The sequence below is a fragment of the Chiloscyllium plagiosum genome, chromosome 11, assembly GCF_004010195.1.
Source record: "Chiloscyllium plagiosum isolate BGI_BamShark_2017 chromosome 11, ASM401019v2, whole genome shotgun sequence".
NCBI classification, from domain to species: Eukaryota; Metazoa; Chordata; class Chondrichthyes; order Orectolobiformes; family Hemiscylliidae; genus Chiloscyllium; species Chiloscyllium plagiosum.
The window spans coordinates 61,692,664-61,712,326 of NC_057720.1; the positions used below are offsets into that span (position 1 = coordinate 61,692,664).

Consider the following 19,663-nt stretch of genomic DNA (forward strand, 5'->3'; position numbering starts at 1 on the left):
TGGATTATCCTCTGTGCATTTCTAACTAAAGATGAATGTAAATGCTTTAGCCTTGTTTTTTTGCACTGATGTGCTAGGATCTCCTATTGTTGAAGATGAGGATATTTGTGAAGCCTCCATCATGTGTTAGATGTTTAACTGTTCACCATTCACAACTACATGTGAAACGACAGAAGAGTTTAGACCTGCTTCTTTGGTTGTGCGTTTAGAAAACCTTGTCTGTTGAATGTTTCTTGTACTTTTTTTTGTGCAAATAGTCCTGTGTTTTAACTTCAGATTAATACCTAATTTTCAGGCTTGAGGATTGATGATAGTGCTAGTGTGGGGCATAGGCCAATTCTTGAGATTTCAGATTGTTTGAAAACAATTCTGCTGCTGATGGCCCACAAAAGCTCAATTTTGATCACTAGATCAATTTAAGGTCTATTCCATTCAGCATGTTGGTGGTGCCCCGCAGCACTATGGAGGGTATTCTCAATGTGAAAATGGAACTTTGTCTCCACAATGATTGTGCAGTGATCACTCCACTGATAAGGTCATGGATGTACATATCTACGACAGGTAGATTGAGGGTTAAGTCAAGGAGAATTTTCCCTCTTGTTGGATCCCTCACCACCTGCCACAGACCAAGTTCATGAGCCCTGTCCTTTAGGATTCAGCCTGCTTGATAAAGTAGTGGTGGTAATAAGCCATTCTTGGTGATGGTCATTAAAGTGACTGTCCTCTTCTGAGTACATTGTCTTGCCACACTCATTGCTTTTCCTAAGTAATTTTCAATGTGGAAAAGAGTACTGATTAATCAGTCAAGGGGGCATGGTAGGTGTTACTCAGCAGGGGTTTTCCTTCTCCATGTTTGACCTGATGCGATGAGACTTATTGGAGACTGGAATCAGTGTTGAGGACTCCCAGGGCAACTGCCTCGCTACTGTGGCACCACCTCTGCTGGATCTGTCCTACCAGTGTGACAGGACATATCCATGGTGTTGTCTGGGACATGGCCTGAGGTATAATTCTGATAGGATGACTGTCAAGCTGTTGCTTGTCTAGTCTGTGGGGCAGATCTTTCAAATTTGCACGAGCCCCCACATGTTTGCATGGAGGACTTTGCAGGTCAACTTGGCTGTGTTTGATATTTCTGGTGTGCAATAGAAACATAGAAAAATACAGCGCAGTACAGGCCCTTTGGTCCTCAATGTTGCGCCGATCCAAGCCCACCTAACCTACACTAGCCCACTATCCTCCATATGCCTATCCAATGCCCGTTTAAATGCCCATAAAGAGGGAGAGTCCACCAGTGCTACTGGCAGGGCATTCCATGAACTCACGACTCGCTGAGTAAAGAATCTACCCCTAACATCTGTCCTATACCTGGTAAACCTCCTCTGCACCGGTTCCAGTGCCTCCACATCCTTCCTATAGTATGGCGACCAAAACTGCACACAATATTCCAGATGCGGCCGCACCAGAGTTTTATACAACTGCATCATGACCTCAGGACTCCGGAACTCAATTCCTCTACCAATAAAAGCCAGTACGCCATATGCCTTCCTCACCGCACTATTTACCTGGGTGGCAACTTTCAGAGATCTGTGTACATGGACACCAAGATCCCTCTGCTCATCCACACTACCAAGTATCCGACCATTAGCCCAGTACCCCATCTTTTTGTTATTCTTCCCAAAGTGAGTCACCTCGCACTTAGCTACATTGAATTCCATCTGCCACCTTTCTGCCCAGCTCTGCAGCTTCTCTATATCCTGCTGTAACCTGCCACATCCTTCCTCACTGTCAACAACTCCTCCGACTTTCGTATCTTCCGCAAACTTGCTCACCCAACCTTCTAATCCCTCCTCCTGGTCATTTATAAAAATGACAAACAGCAATGGTCCCAAAACAGATCCTTGCGGAACACCGCTAGTGTCGGCACTCCATGAAGAAACTTTGCCATCAACTACTACCTTCTGTCTTCTTCCAGCCAGCCAATTCCTAATCCAAACTTCCAACTCACCCTCCATGCCATACCTCCGTATTTTTTGCAGTGGTCTACCATGGGGAACCTTATCAAACGCCTTACTAAAATCCATATATACCACATCTACCGCTTTCCCCTCATCCATCTCCTTAGTCACCTTCTCAAAGAATTCAATAAGGTTTGTGAGGCACGACCTGCCCTTCACAAAACCATGCTGACTATCCTTGATCACATTATTCCTATCCAGATGTTCATAAATCCTATCCCTTACAATTCTCTCTAAGACTTTGCCCACAACAGAAGTGAGACTCACCGGCCTATAGTTACTAGGGTTATCTCTACTCCCCTTCTTGAACAAGGGAACCACATTTGCTATCCTCCATTCCTGTTGACGACGAAGACATAAAAATCAAGGCCAATGGCTGTGCAATCTCCTCCCTTGCTTCCCAGAGAATCCTAGGATAAATGCCATCAGGCCCAGGGGACTTATCTATTTTCACCCTTTCCAGAATTTCCAACACCTCTTCCCTACATACCTCAAAGCCATCCATTCTAATTAATTGTGACTCAGTATTCACTTCGGCAACAATGTCCTGTTCCTGAGTGAATACTGACGAAAAGTATTCATTCAGTGTCTCCCCAATCTCTTCATACTCCACACGCAACTTCCCACTACTATCCTTGACTGGACCCATTCCTACCCTAGTCATTCTTTTATTCCTATATGTCAATGGCAGGTGATCATCTGGTTTTATTTCTTTCTGGTACTTTATAGTAGTTTGATACAACTGGATGGTTTGGTTGGTCTTTTTGTAGGACAGGTGAGATGCAACCACATTGCTGTGGGTCTGGAGCATGTAAAGATGACAGATTAACTTTCCGAAAGGGCATTAGAGAACCAGATGGATTGGGTCACCAGTTGATGATTGTTGCAAGGATGACAATAGGCTTCTGATTCTAGATTTTATTGAAGTCAAATTTCATCTGTCATCGTGGGATTCAAATCCATGTCTCCAGATGTTTGAATAAAATCAAAATATTGCAGTTGTTGGAAGTCTGACATGAGTACAGGATGTTAGTTAGGCCCCCTTTGGAATATTGCATGCAATTCTGGTCTCCTTCCTATCAGATGGATGTTGTGAAACTTGAAAGGGTTCATAAAAGATTGACAAGGATGTTTCCAGGGTTGGAGGATTTGAGTTATAGGGAGAGGTTGAATAGACTAGGGCTGTTTTCCCTGGAGCATCGGTGGCTGAGGGATGACCTTATAAAAGTTTACAAAATTGAGGGGTGTGGATAGGATAAATAGATGACAAAGTCTGTTGCCTGGGGTGGGGGGAGTCCAGAATTAGAGGGCATAAGTTTAGGATAAGGGGAAAGATATAAAAAAGACACATGGGATAACTTTTTCATGCAGAGGGCAGTATGTGTGTGGAATGAGCTGCCAAGAAAGTGGTGGCGGCTGATACAATTGCAACATTTAAACGGTATCTGGATGGGTATATGAATAAGAAGGTTTTGGAGAAATATGGGCCAGGTGCTAGCAGTTGGGACTAGATTGGCTTGGGGTATCTGGTCGGCATGGCTGAGTTGGACCAAAGCTGTTTCCGTGTTGTACATCTCTATGATTCTATAACACTCAAAATGCTAGGCAAACTCAGCAGGCCTGGCAGCATCTATGGAAAGAGAAGCAGTGTTAATGTTATGGATCTGGTGGGATTTGAAGAAGAGTCAGACAGGGCTTGTACAATTAAACTCTGATTCCCTCTGGACAAATATTGCCAGACCTGTTGAGAGTTTCTTCAGCATTTTGTGTTTATCTCCAGAGCATTAATCTGGGCCACTGGATTACTAGTGCTGTGACTGTACCATTACACTACTGCCTCAGAAGAATAAACAATTTAAAAGCAAATCAGTGTTTTTGGGAGTGTTAACTTAAGGTGAGGAATTCCTATACATACATTTGAACTGTACATTCTGTCAAGATGGATACATATTGGTGCACATGATTTATTGTGGGCTGGGCTTGTTGGAAGAAAGTACATGTGAGCTGCCTTGATGAAAGTATTCTATATAACTTTGAACTCCACTATCCTTAAATTTACTCAATCTAGGAACCTCCCTTGTGACTTGTCAATTTGGTGCAGTTCTAGTAACTTGGTGCCTCTGCCCAGTTCATGTCTAAAGCAAAGAAATACAAATAGGATGTTAAATTTGATAATAATTGCAAGTATGTTATAATTGGCACTGACAGTTTCTTTTTGATTTTAACAGGATCGCGCAGAAAATACTGTTCTTAAAGTTTTGACTTCGTTTAAAAGTAATGATATTGAAAAGGTTGTTCAATCCCTTGACAAGAATAGCATTGACCTCCTGATGAAGTACATCTACAAAGGTTTTGAAAAACCATCAGAAAATAACAGTGCAATTTTACTACAGTGGCATGAAAAGGTTAGTGCATCAGTGTAAATCAGTGATTTTTTTTACATTTATTTTATAACCCAACTTGGCGGCTTCTGAGAAAATAGGTAAGGGTTTAATGTGAGGAAGAATCTTGCAGGCAACTCTGCACGTTAAATTTGCAATCTGTACTTTATTGAACTAATTAATGTTGACTTTCAGATTTTCTGTCACTTCAGTTGGCCAGCAAAGATGATGCACACCAGCATAATTCTGTATTTAAAAGGAAAAGTTACAAATGGGAATTGAAGTTATTCAAGGTGAATGAAGGGCAATAAAGCAAGGGCAACACCCAGAGTAAATGATTCTCCCTTCTATCTACACCACATGGAGTACAATGGTTTAAGAATGCAGCTCTCTGACACTTTTCAAGGGCAATAATGGTTGGGCAACAAATTCGGGCGTACTCTGTGATGCCCACATTCTATGAATGAATTTTTAAAAATGCATTCCCAGAATTACTACAGGGAAGAAAATAAGTTGGAAGTCAACAAATAGTCCAGTTGACGGTTGCCCAGCAGTAAGTTGCGTATCTGCATTTCCCTCGGTTGGAGATTGCAAAACAGGGCGTTTGCAGATAGCTGATAAAATTACAGATATATGTGGCAGAGGCCTACATTTTGTTTAGTCATTGAAATAGAGTGAATCAAGTATGATTGCCAATAACTGTAGTATTACCACAATCAGATATCACTTTTTTTTTTGCATTTTGGGGCTTTTACTGTTTCTGGATTTGCATGAGGACAATTTCCCAGTCAGAATGAATGTACACTGTTATAGGGAATGCATTCATCCACCAGTGCAAGTTTTCTGACTTTGGTGTATCCATTTTGATGGTCAGTTGTCTTTGATTCACATCCCACACATGAGCATGAGCAAACAGTGGCAGAGACAGTGTGGAGAGTCCATGTCAGGGAGCATTGTCATAATACTGACCCTTTTGAAGTGTTTTTGTTGTGAAGAAGAATGCCAGATACTGAGATATATTATGCTTGCTTATGACAAACGTCTGTGCCAAGTGACCTTACAATACATTACTGATCTCCACCATGGAAGTCTGTAATATAGTTTTAGCAGGGATGAAAGCAAGAGGGAGCACAAGTAGGTGCACTTTAAGCACCTGCACAATTCCCAGCCTGTAGTGCAATAATAAATACTGTCTCATTTGATGGCCAGTCTGCCCTGTATGATCACTAGTCTTTTGCAGTACTTTTGAGCTCTAAACAATAGAGGACATAAGTGAAAACCATCACAATGGGGAGAACCCTGAGTGACCTGTATTATGTATTATTTACAACTTCAGTAGATGCTTGTAAAAAAAAATCAAGAAATTGTAATTTACAAAGAGTATGCTAATGAGAGTTTGGCAAAATACGTTTTCATTTAATAAGCCTCAAAATAATTGATCAGCATTACTTTCATATCTTATCCATTATTGCGTCCTGAATGTAATCCAACACTTTCCTGAGTTCTCTGCTGAATGGTGATTTATAATTAGACTAATTGGGTGGATGTGCACTAAATGGATGGATGAGCGATAAAGGACAGTTTAGTGCAAATGGTAGTTGAGAGTGGCACAGGTGGAGCAGTCCTGATGACCGTAGCAGACTGAAGGATTTTGTTTCACATGTGGTTTACGCTAGGTGAACCTTCAATATTAGAGCACCCCGGTACCAGGATCAGCATTTTCATCCCCTTTTCCTTCATCTTCTTTCCTTTTTGTTTGTTGCTTTTATTTACAAATGAGAGTGCAGCCTTTTGGTGGCTCTGTACTTACAAGCCCCACTGTTGTGCACACAATTATGCAGACCCTTGCTAGTGAATATTGAAGATATCTCCACATGTATCTAGCCCCTTAGGTACATGGTCAACATTGTGATTTGTTCAATGATGCAACTGTTAGTTATGTAGATATTAAAGTTTAATGTTTAATGAACCTCCAAGCTCAGTGAGCAAACCTACATCCAGAACATCAACCTGAGCTACAAATCTTCTCAAAACGCGCTAAGGTTTTAAAGTGTACTCAGTTCTCATTGAGTTTTCATCATAGGTGACTCGAGTTACATTTGAAATGACAGATGGGTTTACCTTATCTCCTGTAAACGTCAAATCATTGGATCAAAATTCTGGGACCCCTGTCTGACAGCACTGCTGATGTACTGCTCTACAAAGGATATAGTTGAACAACGTGATGGCTAAATTTGAAATGGGCAATAAATGCAGGCTTTGTCTATATCTGATGAACTCATAGTTCATAGTTTTAAAAATATTCTTCCTGCTGCAATTTAAATGAATCATGAAGGCTCCAGGAATCTGACACAGACCTGTACAAGCCTCTTGTGCTTTCTTGTTGATGAATAACGGTTTGCAGTTAATAAAAACTGTGATGGTGCTTGGCATGACACGTAATCAATGGCACCTTGTACCTACGGGAATCCAAGCATCCATTCATCCTGGTTATTGCCATTGCAAAATATTCACATAATTCTGGTCTTGGCAAACAATCCAGTTGTACTTTTCCTTCTATTTTTATGTACAGATAAATGGAAGATCTTGACACATCTTGTTGAGACCCCAGAAGCATTCAAGGGCCAAAAATATTGAGGATGCTTTTCACAATTAGTCACTGGTAATCTGTAGCTAGTAAATCTTCTTTGAGGAAGCTGGAATAGATCTACCACTAACCGTTGTGACAATCTCAGCCTGTGGAAATACTTCCATTTTGAAAGTCAGAGAAACAGAAGCTTTCACTTTTTAAAAATTGATATTGGTCAAGCTTGTTGCAGCCTCTTCTGTGCTTGCATTGATCTCACAACTGCACACTAACAGTCATGCATTGTGGCTTATTTTCTTGCATTATATTGAATAAATTCAAACTGTCATCCATACTGATTGGTAATTGGAGGCATCTGGGTTGGAAAAATTAAGTATTAAAATAAGAAGGCTCAACCTAATGTTTATTATCAATAAGTGAACTGTTAAATACACACCTTGAATTGTTTGTTTTCCTTATCAGTTTCCCAAAGCTTTGGAGACCTGCACTGAATTGGTTAAAATTGCAACAGAGTTCAATCAGTTTTTAAAACCTCATTAGCATTTTCTAAGCATGTGGATTGGACCAAAAAGCTGTCCACCTGCAATAACTTTCAGGAAGCAGGTTTCTTGTCCATATTCTCACATAGCAGGATTAGCACATTGAGGTGAGTTTGCAGTGTATTTCATGGGTTTTTTTTTTGTAGTTTTAAATACACACCTAATCTCAAGCTACCTGTTATTGCCTGTTAAAATTCCATCCTTGTCTGGAATACACAATAATATGCGATACTGCAAGTTGGCAGTGGTGCTCATTCAGTTTGAGATATTTTCTCTTCAGCCAGTTCAGCAATGTTACTATGCACCTCCTGGAGCTGGTGGAATTTGAACCACCATTTGCCACAGGATCCCTCTTGTTTCTATATTGCATTTATTCCATATAGATTCAAGATTTACCATGACAATTGTTCTACTGACTAAATATTCTTTAGCCACCTTGTTTATTATTTATGAAAAATCACTAGCTTTTCTTTGCTTAACTGGTGACTCATTTTGGTCAGCAGTCATGTGGGTGATAGATGAATGGGAATTGGTGTAGGTTAGGACACTTGGAGCAGAGTTTTGGTTGGCCTTATTCAGTGTCATCAAAAATGTTTAAAATATCCTGCTGTGTTAGGTGGCACCATAGACCAATTGAGGTGCTCAGTTTTTCCTCTGGTTTTCAGAATGCTTTTATTTTGGTTTATTTTAAAGCAAAGCTGTAATGCTGAATGATGCATTGGCAACTCCAAAATTAACTTTGGATTTTCTAAAGCTGGCATCCAAGAAAAGACATATTTGCATTCAAATCCAGGCCAATGTTTCCAGGCTCTCCGTGTTTGAATCCCTCCAATCTGGTTCCACGATTACCACAATATCGAAGTAGCTCTTGTCACCAAAGTCGAAAATGGCAGTTTATTTGGCAATGGCAAACTATATCTTGTTCTTGACCTGCCTGCAATCTTTGGCCATGCCATCCTTCTCCAATGTATCTGTACTGGACTCACTTCCTTTTTCATCAAATTATTTTTTTGATGAATTGGCTGAAATGACTCCTCTTTCCAGTTCTACATCATTGCCTGTAGTATCCCTCTGGGAGCTATTCTTTGTGTTGTCTTAGTTCTCATCTAGAAGTTGTCCCTTGGTGACATCATCCAAAAACACAGTTTTCTCATATGCTGATAACACCCCCATCTCCTCTCTCAACCCTGCTTCTGTTTCTAAATTGTTCAACTTTTGTAGACCTCCATTATTGCAATTTAATATCAGAAGATGAAAACCATTGTCTTTCATTCCTTATCCAAATTCTGCTTGCTAGCTGTAGGATTCCACTGCTCCCTTGACAGCTGTCCTGCTCTTGTTGACTTATTTATTATTTGATCCTGAGATGGGCATCCAACTGCATAGTAGTGCTATCTGAGAGCTTGTTTTGACCTCTGTACCATTCCTAAGTATGCCCTTTGCTCAGCTGCTTTTGAAATCTTCATTCAAAGTTGTCTTATCCACATTCTTGAATGTTCTAGCAAACTCCTTGCTGTCCATCCGTGTCCTAAACTCTCGAATTCCAGCCCTAAAGCTCTTTGGCTTTGGCATGCTCCAAAAATATCAGTCTCATTGACCAAATTTTATTTAGTAATGCTCCTGTGTGCTATACCAATGCACTATTTTATTTGTTATCAGGATGTGCACATCACTGTTTAGGGCAGCATTTGTCGCGATCCCTTATTGCCCTCGAAGATGGCGGTGAGCTGCTGTCTTGTACTGCAGACAGAGAGACACAGACTGAGACTTGTTGGAAACTTGCGAGTTCCCACGCATCTGCTGCCTTTGTCCTTCTAGATGATTTGAGGTTGCAAGTTTCGAATGTGTTGTCAAAGAAGCATAATGTCAAAGTGCAAGCCAGGAGATTTAACGGGGATTTGATGAAAAACATCTTCACCCAGAGCGTTCTGGTGTCTGTAGTGCAATGTCTGGAGGGTAGCTGAGGCAGGAAACCTCTTGACCCTTAAGTACCTGGATGAGCAGTTGAAGTGTTAGAACATTCAAGGCTGTGCAAGTAGTGTAGGTAGAAGTAAACTTTTGGCAGTACAGACTTGATGGGCTTAAGAGCCTCTTCTATACTGTATTATTCTGGGTCTTGGTGAGTTACTACAGTGCATATGTGATTGTGGAAGTGAATGTTGAAAATGGTATTTGAAATTCTAATCAAGTGGGCTGCTTTGTCCTAGATGATAACCTGCTTGAGTGTTGTTAGATTTTAACCCCTTCAGGCACCAGAAGACTATTTCACCACATTCCAGGCTTGTGCCTTATAAATGATGGGCACGATGAGAAGACATGAGGTAAATTATTCACCTCAAAATTTCTGAGCTCAGACCAGCTCTTCCAGCCACAGCAAATAAATAGATAGTTCAGTTTCTGTCCAATGGCAACGCTCAATGTTGATAATGATGGATTCAGTGATGAAAATGTTATTGAATGTCAAGCGAATATAGATTCTCTCTTGGAGATGGTAATTGCTCGATACTGGAGTGACTAGAATGTTATATGCCTTTATCAATACAAGCCTGGATATTGTCTAAGTCTTACAGCAGATGGATATGGACTGTTTCAGCATCTGAACTCCTGAATGGTGCTGAATATTGTGTAAACATCCCTACTTCTGACCTGATGGAAGAAAGTTCATTGAAGCAGTTGAAGATCGTGAACCTAGGGTGCTACTGAGAAATTCCTGCGTAGAATTATTATTCCCTAGCTTAAAACCTCCATAAAATGTATACAATTTAGTGCATATCTTTGCAGACTATTATATCCTGAATTTAAAGCAAATGGACCAAAAAATCTCAGATTGACAGTAAGTAGCGCTCATTTGCTGAGAGCACTGAAGTGGAAAAAAAGCCTCTGATTTCCTATTTGGGATTTCTCACTGGATCTAAATAAGTTATTTTGTCTTTTTAGTTTTGCTCAATAAGATGAAGTAAAAGTGACCAAGGATGCAGCATATATCATTACGTATTTTATTCTTGTAATGATTTAATGAAACAAATTTAGGATTTACGGTGACTCATTGGTTAGCACTGCTGTCTTACAACACCAGGGACCAAGGTTCGATTCCAGTCTCCAGTGACTGTGTGGTGTTTGCATATTCCCTCGTGTCTGTGTGGCTTTTCTCCGGGTGCTCCAGTTTCTTCCAACTGTCCAAAAATGTGCAGGTTAGATGAATTGGCCATGCTAATTTTCCCATAGTGTTCAGGGATGTGTAGGTTAGATGCATTAGTCGGGGGCATGTAGAGCAATAAGGTAGGGGGATAGGTCTGGTTAGGATACTCTTTGGATGATTGGTGTGAACTTATTGGGCCAAATGGCCTGTTTCCACACTGTAGGGATTCTATGATCAATACATCTTGTTTGGAATGATTATACCATGCGTGCACGTACCAAGCCCACACAAAGATTGCAATAATTGCTTACACAAATGTGAGTGAACAGCATATTAAGCTCCTGGTGTTTCAGGTGCTCAGAGCAAAAGCTTTTTCACTGTTATTGGTTCCTTCAGCATCAGTAAGGTTAGGGTCATGAGCATAAAATAAACCTTTAGTAACTTATCAATTCAAATAGGTTTAATTATGGTTATAAGTAAGGATTTCTCTTAAGCAGGTGCTGTTATTAAGGGGTTCATTGCAGTTGAACTGAACTTATGTCATGACTCGTTTCTGCAATTGTTGTATTACATTTTATAAGAAAAATAAGGTTGTATTTTACAATAGTTGAAAATAAATTCAAATGAGGTAGAGAAGCAAATAGGTCTAGGAGTACAAATATATTCATCAGTGTAAGTAGTGAGTTAATTTTTAACAATTTTATTTCTCAATTCCATCACTCTAGAAATAGTAGTTATGCGAAAGTGATACAATCCTTGATTATTCCATATTTGGAGTACCGCATACAAATGTTTCTGGTCAGGTACATATTCTGGTCTCCGTATTATTAAAAAGCATAACGATACTTTGGAGAGGATGCAGAAAAGATTTCCAAGAATGAATCTTAATGTCTGGCTATACCCATAAAAATGCATCTCTTTTCTTACTGAGAGAAAGCTGCTTTGTGACCTGGGAGGGGTCTTTCGAATGACATAATTTCCACTACAAGGAGTCACTTCAATAGAAGAGATTTACTCAAAAAAAAGAATTCAAAAGGAACTAGTTCATCCAGAATGTGGTGACAGCGTAGAGCACTCTCTACCACAAGGAGTAGTTGAGAGAACTGGTGTACAGAGGAACCTTGATTATCCGAACAAATGTTATGTTCAGATAATCGAATGTTTGGATAATCGAATGCCGGATAACATGTTAGCCAAGCATCAGGACCTTGCGATCTTGTCCGGATAATTGAATGCTGAATAATTGAGGTCCCTCCGTTTATGTATGAAAGGAGAGGCTGGATAAGCATATGACAGAAGAGAGTAGAGTATTATGCTTGTGAAGATAGCCTAAAATACCAGGTTGCACAGCATGATTGCAATAGATGAAATCCTCAATTTGGCAACTGATCCTTGTCGTGAAATTCTACGATAAATCTGGGTAAACCTAAACCGCTTGATTGGCTGGAGAAAATGAGGCCACTTGCTCCACGAGTAGGTCGTGATGAACAACTAAAACTGTGACTGTTGCCATCCAAGTCAGACCATTATCCAGATACTGAACTTCTGTCCCAATAGATCCATTTTGAATGGAATGACAGCTAACATTGGGTATGAGAAATTATTAATCCATATTACAATGTGGGGAATTGTTTGTGGAGATCTTGTTGAATACCCCCCCCCACAACCAAAAATCAGCCAAACCCAGAAACAAAAGTTTGAAACTTAAAAATTCAAAGCAGAATTATTGTTCAAGTAACTGTCTGATCATTTTGAAAATCTTGTTCCTTAGGTGTTAGCAGCTGGAGGAGTGGGATCTGTAGTACGAGTTCTAACAGCAAGGAAAACTGTTTGAGCAATGGAACCAGGAGCCACTGTCTGGTACAGAGAAATTGCTGGTGCCGAGACCAAAAGAACCAGTTTGTGCAACACTGGAGTCGTATAATCTCCTTTTTCATTTAAAAACAAAAATTAGCTTGCTTTTATGACCAGTCTGGATATGTAATTAGCTCTGTTTATTTCTGTTAACCAGAATCAAAGGTGCAATTTAATCTGTTTTATAAACTCAGTATTTAGTACAATTTTTGTATCCAAGCAAGAACTTTTCTGAAGCTCAGTTTTATTTAAAAAAGCAGTCTGGCCAGAAAATTGGAAATTCTTCTGTGCAGAAAATTGTTTTTACTTGTATAATTGAATAAAGGTACTATATATGAATGTATGTTGCAGACACAAATATATTGACTAAAATTTAATGCATTCATATGCAATTGGTTCCACATAGTTGTTCATGAGTATTTTGCATTTGTAACTGGGATGTGTAGCTGAAGACAGCTAAGCTATTAAAATATAAGTTTGAAACCATGTCTTGGTCGATAATAGTGTATATTGAAGTTTGAGCAGGTTTGGAGTTAACTGTTGATTTCTTTGCCGAGAGGCCAATATGACTATCAAGTAGGTTCAGGAAATTGGTCCTGAACCCATCCTGGCGAGAACAGGGATCATACCCCATGCTTTTCGAACCAGTTTCATCCATAGTGTCTATCCAGTCAAGTGACACCAGCAGTTTGATTTGCACCTTGCATTTTACATACACATTATACTGAAGTTATTGCTCTCAATGGTAGAGACACCATTTTTTTCCCCCCACTTACATGGTTGACCAGGGATATCTCTTGCTGTAACCCACCTGTCATTGGTGTGTGATGGAAAGATTTACAGTTAATATTGAATGTGTTGGTTAAGCTAAGTTTCTGGCTCAGATAAAACAAAGAACTATGGAAAATCTGAAATAGGAACATAAATTTCTGTAGAAACTTAGCAGTTCTGGCAGCATCAGCGAAGAGAAAGTAGTTAACATTTTGGGTCCAGTGACCTTTCTTCCTGAAACTGTTTCCTACCTACTGAACCATAAGATCAATCTGGGGGTTGACTATTGTATTACAGTTATACCTAGGATGGCCGTAATGTAAACAGGTCTCAGAAAAATGGCTCAATCAATATGTGTGCAATATAATTGTACCATAAGTGCCAGACAGTACAAATAAATTTGATACTGTATCAGCATGCCAGGGGTTTTCAGTGCAATGATTATAGTTTTCCTATAATATCAACAATAATTTCATCCAGATATTGCAGACTTGGCTGGCTTAATATTTTGAAACTTTAAGTTAAGAAGGAAACTGAAGCGAGATGCTTTTGCATATTTTAGAAGATGCAAAGTAACTTGTCATTTGAATTTATTGTCCATTAATTTAAGAACCCAATTCACAAATGGCACAAAAGCATATGACCTTTTTAATTAGTCTAATTATTTCAAAACGGTGCACTGAATTGATAGCAAATTTTAACGTTTGCTTAAACTGTTAGTTTCAGAATGAGAGGGGAAAAATGTATCAGCTGACCACCATTCAGCTCTCGGTTCATGTATTTAGTTGGGAGATGAATTTCTCCCCATTCCCATCACTACCCCACTGAACCATATTTTTGAACTTTGTTAATTCCAGCATTTAACAACTAGTTATTAAAATGCATATCAAGGAGCATTGTAACACTTCTTAACATCATCAAAAACCTATTCGTGACACTGACATTTAGTCCTAAAACCTAAGCAACTGACTATCTGTAGCAAACTATTTCACTTTTTATGACCGTGGTTACAATGTTCAGTGCTGAAAATGTGTTGCTGGAAAAGCACAGCAGGTCAGGCAGCATCCAAGGAGCAGGAGAATCGAGTTTCGGGCATGAGCCCTTCGCCAGGAAGGGCTTTCCTGAAGAAGGGCTCATGCCCGAAATGTCGGTTCTCCTGCTCCTTGGATGCCGCCTGACCTGCTGTGCTTTTCCAGCAACACATTTTCCGCTCTGATCTCCAGCATCTGCAGTCCTCACTTTCTCCTTACAATGTCCAGTGTAAAACAATGAACTGGGGCTAATTGTCAGTTGAAATGTAAGCTTCTGAAGTATATATTTTTTTTAAATTAAACATTTCCTTATTGATCACAAGAAAAACAAACCTGTTTTGATCGCTCAGTGATGTTTACATCAAAATAAAATGTATTAAATTGGAAATAATATTTTGTGGTTGTGGTAAGAATATAAAATAGAATATCCTTTGTTGTCACATGTACTTCTGTACCTGGAGTACAGTGAAACGTTTTACTATGCCATCTCTTATGGTGCCATCTTAGTTACAAGTACCTAGGTACAAACCTTACGTACAAAATAGGAATAAAAAGAAAAATAGTTGTCACTTCAGTGTTTAAAGAATAAGGTAGAAGTAAGACATTGTCAAAGGATTAGCATTACCATCTGACCCCAGTCCAACAACCATCCAAGCCTCCTGTCAGCTCTGTACCAGCTCTCAGCTGCTCCAAGGTAAAATCTAGGACTGCTTCCTCTGTGCCAGCTGTCAGCCAGGACTGCTTCCCCCACTTTGGCTGCTGATCCAGGATTACTTCCCCGTGTCAGCTGCTTTTCTGGGATTGCTTCCCCCCCTCGCCAGCCTCCACCCAGGACTGCTATTACAGATGGAAATATTTTAATCAAATTGCCATGTATGTGTTATCTTTAAGAATGAAATGCAATTAAAATACTATTACAGTTCTTTATATGGCCAGAATTTATTAATACACTTAATGTAAACTTAAGTTTTACAGTGAATTCTCTTTTAAACCACCTGGTTCAGGCGCTCTGACCAATGTTCAATATTTTAAAGTTCTTCCTTATTGAGGGAATGGCTTTGATGAACTGTGTGGGTGTGACCTTGCATTCTCCTGTTTCTGATTTAGAGAGATAGAACAGGGATATTACTGTTCTGCATTCATTTCATTCATGACCAAACTAAATTCAACAACGTAATTTGTTCTTCCGTCATACTAAGTTTATTGTAGAACTATACGGAGGTTAATTTAATTTTTGAGTTAAGTAATTGGTGACCCTATGATTTTTGAAATTTTTTTGTTTGGGTGTGAATACACTGAGAAACCTAAAAGATTAAATCCTCGTTGCACTTGGACACAAACAAAAAAGAAGCACATTGAGTAATGCTTCATCTTTGGGTGTGGTACGCATTTCTTTGCATTGTTGGTGTCATCTATTGCTGCATTTGTTTCGACCTAGCCCCAAGTGGCAGGTCTACAGTGGGCATTAGCAACAGTAGTGACCTAGATAGGGTGTTTTGATGTGGTGTAACTAAGGATAAGTAAATTATCTGATATAGTGATTAAGCAGTGAAGACCATGAGAGAATTGAATGGTATGTGCAAAGGGGTGTCAGCTATGCTAACAGTGGCTTTGTAGCTGCTGTACTATTAGACTGCTGGTGATCCTGGGCATTAAGACATTCAGCTGCTCTGGGGATGGTGCGCGCTAAGCTAAAGATAGATTAACCATGAGGAACGCTGTAGAGATGAATTAGGTAATTATTGATGCACATTTGGTAAATGAAGTCTCACCGAGCTTTGCGGTCAGACTCTCTCAATACTCAACACAAGTTGCATTTTGCCAAAAATAAGAGAGATTCAGTCCATTGGTATCTTCAAAATAACTTGTGTTGTATCTTGATTTAAATTCAGATGCAAAACAATCATGATTTAAATCCAATTAAATATAGAAATTAGATGCAAAAGTGTACAATTCCATGCCTTGTGATTGCCCTGCCATTCATTAAAATCATAGTTGATCTGATGTAACTTAAAATCCACGTTCTTGCTTACCCTGAATCTCCCACTTCATTGTTTCACAATAATTGAGCTGATTCTGCTTTAAATGTATTCAACAAAGCTCTGCTACCTCCACCTTTTCAGGAACTGTTCTAACAACTCCAATCGCTTTGGCAAATAATTTTGCTTCATCTCTGTTTTAACTGGATGGTCCTGGCTTTTTAAAGTACACACCTAGTTCTAGATAGTTCCATGAGAGGAAACATTTCACGTACTCTGTGAAGAACCATCAGAATGCCTCATTTCAATTTACATCCAGTAGACACAAACCTAGCCTGTCCAAGCTTTCATTAGGTTGTTCAAGCCCCCCATTCCATGTATTAGTCTGATAAACTTTCTCTACACTCTTCCAATTGTGACAATGCTGCTCCTTTAACATAGTTATATTGTCTTTGGTTTTGTTTTCAGAGAGGTCATAAAAGACACAGACTCCAAAAAGTCTAAGTTGAAGTGTTTTAGGGCCAATTTCATTACAGCTAACAGATACTGCCTCAGGGGTTGTTGCAAGTATTGGAACAGCATCATTAAGTTGGGATGATCTGTTGGGTTTTTGGATAGGTTAAGTTCAATATTCTGTTCTCTTATGTTTGTGTTTCATTCGTCAATCTTGTAAATAAATTCTGTTTTTAAAACTACGTGGTTTGACCAACTGCATCCCTCCAGAAAAATCCATGTTACACCTGCTCAAAACAACTAGCAAAGTTGGGGTCTGGGCTACTTGAAATGTTTTGAGGGGGTCTGGCCTGCTCCATAACACAATGCATTTGCATGCTTCTTTTAGAAAGGTACTGAATACTCTACATCATACTTTAGATGTGGATTCACCAATGCCTCACAGGACTAGGGACTCAGGTTTGATTCTAGTCTTGGGTTACTGTCTGTGTGGAGTTTGCACATTCTCCCTGTGTCTGTGTGGGTTTCCTCTGGGTGCTCTGGTTTCCTCCCGCAATCCAAAGATATGCAGCTTAGGTGAATTGGCCATGCAAAATTGCCCATTGTGTTCAGAAATGTGTAGATTAGGTGCATTAGTCAGGGGTAAATGTAGAGTAACTGGGAACAGGGTTGGATGGGATACCCTGAGGGTCGGTATGGACTGGTTGGGCCGAAGGGCCTGTTTTCACACTGTAGGAATTCTACATTACTTCTAAATGATAGTGTTCTCTTAGCTTTCCAAATTGCTTGCTGCACAAGCAATCCACGTATGACAATACTCAGATTTCTTGGATGTAAGGTTTTTAATCTTTCAAAAATTAATTTTTTTATTCTTCCTGCAAAAGTAGACCATTTTACATTTCCCATATTATACTCCATTTGCCACATCTTTTCTCTCTCAACCTATCTAACTTTGTATTCTTGTGTCTGCTTCACAACTTGCTTTCCTGCTTACCTTTGTGTCATTAACAAATTTGACAGTCACCTGTCCCTTCTTCTAAATCATTTAAATTGTAAAAGATGAGGTCCCCACATAAATCTCTGATATCCCTTGCTACATCTTGTAATTATTTCAGGACCCATTTGTGCAAACTGTCTGCTTTCTTTTAGGCTGCTGATCATCTTTGCCAATATGCTACACTCCCAGCATAGCTTCAGCATATTTTCTGCAATAACCTTTGCTATGGTACCTTGTCAAGTGCCTTCTGAAATTCTAAGTACAGTGCATCCAGATGTTCTGTTTTATCCATAGCATGTGTAACCTCAAAACTCCAATTGACTAGTTAAATATTAGTACTGTTATACAATATTGTCATCTGTAGGATATGTTGGCTGAGTGGTTGTGTCCCAGAGCAGATTTGCTGTGGTGTAGCGGCCTCCTGATTGCTAAAACACAGATTGCTAACTTTGCCAAACAGCAAGGGATGCTAGGTACATTGGCAAAGTAAAACTCAGAAGTCACGAAATCCACACACCACAGTGTAAACACAGCAGCTGGGTGCTAGTGGCACCAACTTATTGTAAAAGGTAACAGCTATGCTGAGCAGATATACTCCCAACAACTTATCCACTAAACAAAGATAAACCACCAGGTCCTGCTACATGGGGGGGAAAAAACAAACAGCATACCATCCAAGTGATTGACATTCTTTCAAACTATTAAGTCAGTCTCCCTGACTGGCCAGAAATATAGAAAGTTTCAGAAAACCATCTAAAAAGGTATAAAAACAGGGTCCACCTGCAGACCTCTTGAACCTTCTGAGGAGACCAGCATAGCAAAAGGCCTGCTGACTACCGAGAGAGAGGTTGAGGGAAAGCTCACAGTCCCATAGAGAAAATGTGGCTGTGCAAATCTACAAGAGACTTGGGAATTATTATAAGCCTGGGGGTTGAATACGATTAGAGATAATATTTTATAGGAAAAGCTATTGTAACTTGTTTGCTACTGACGTTGGGACTGTTTTGCATTAATATTGGCTTGTGTTTGTAGTGATTTGATCGTTTTGGTATTGTGGCACACTTGGATGTTATCTCTTTCATTAATAGCATCCAGCTTACCAATGTTTACTGATTATAGAATGTTCTTGTGTAAAGATCCACACCTTGATCGTGTGGATAATAACCAAGCAATCACTGGTGTATTAAGTTATTTTACAAAACAGTTAAGAAAATTACTCGGCTCTTTATGAATTACAACTCAGTCACTAATTGATAGAATAATAAAAACAAACAAACTGCTCTCTACATGGAAGAGTTTAAAATATGCCTGATTTTGCCCAGTAGTTTTGAATAACCAATAAAAGACAAGCTGATTTATTGGGGTTATCTTTTGTGCTCTGTATGACAACATCTTAAAATATGTTTTGTAACATAACCTGCAATGAATTATGCGCCCACATCCCAAGGACAAGTTTGCAAATGAGTTTGAGATAGCGATATGGAATTTAATTTTTTTAACACTTGTTACAGAACCACATCATGTGCACTCCATGAAAAACCTTGAGACTGTATCTTTGTACCATAACAGTCACGCACAAGGTTTTATAGACTCAAACATTATCTTTGTTTTAAATGGATTAACTGAGTTAGGCACACCCACTGGATTTATGGGCTCTGCATCTATGATGCTCCCCTAACTTTCTTTCAAGTTAGTGCCCAAAGATATGTTTCAATTTCCACAGAGGCTGCTGAATTGGATAACACTGTCAGTCCTCTTACACAATAAACCTGTAAATAAGGTTATAGCAAACATGATTCTTTTTGGGGTGGAGTCAAACTCCAATAGCATTCAATGGACAATAAAGAACCTTCATTATTTGCTTACTCATCTGCTTGCTTTAAAATTACCACAGGGAAATACCTTGCAAAGCTT

The 19,663-nt window shown here is 39.4% G+C and overlaps 1 protein-coding gene across 2 annotated transcripts in view; it reads left to right on the forward strand.

The window, feature by feature from the left end:
• Positions 1-19,663, forward strand: part of LOC122554458 (actin-related protein 2/3 complex subunit 5-like) — a 47,115-nt gene that overhangs the window by 15,876 nt on the left and 11,576 nt on the right. The window contains exons 3-4 of one of the 2 annotated variants that reach the window (XM_043699522.1): positions 4,247-4,423; positions 12,436-13,004. In XM_043699522.1, coding sequence (XP_043555457.1) covers positions 4,247-4,423; positions 12,436-12,498 — 240 coding nt within the window. In that variant the 3' untranslated portion in view covers positions 12,499-13,004. Of the gene's footprint in view, positions 1-4,246; positions 4,424-12,435; positions 13,005-19,663 lie in introns of those variants that run through there. The other variant, XM_043699523.1, reaches the window with a different exon arrangement.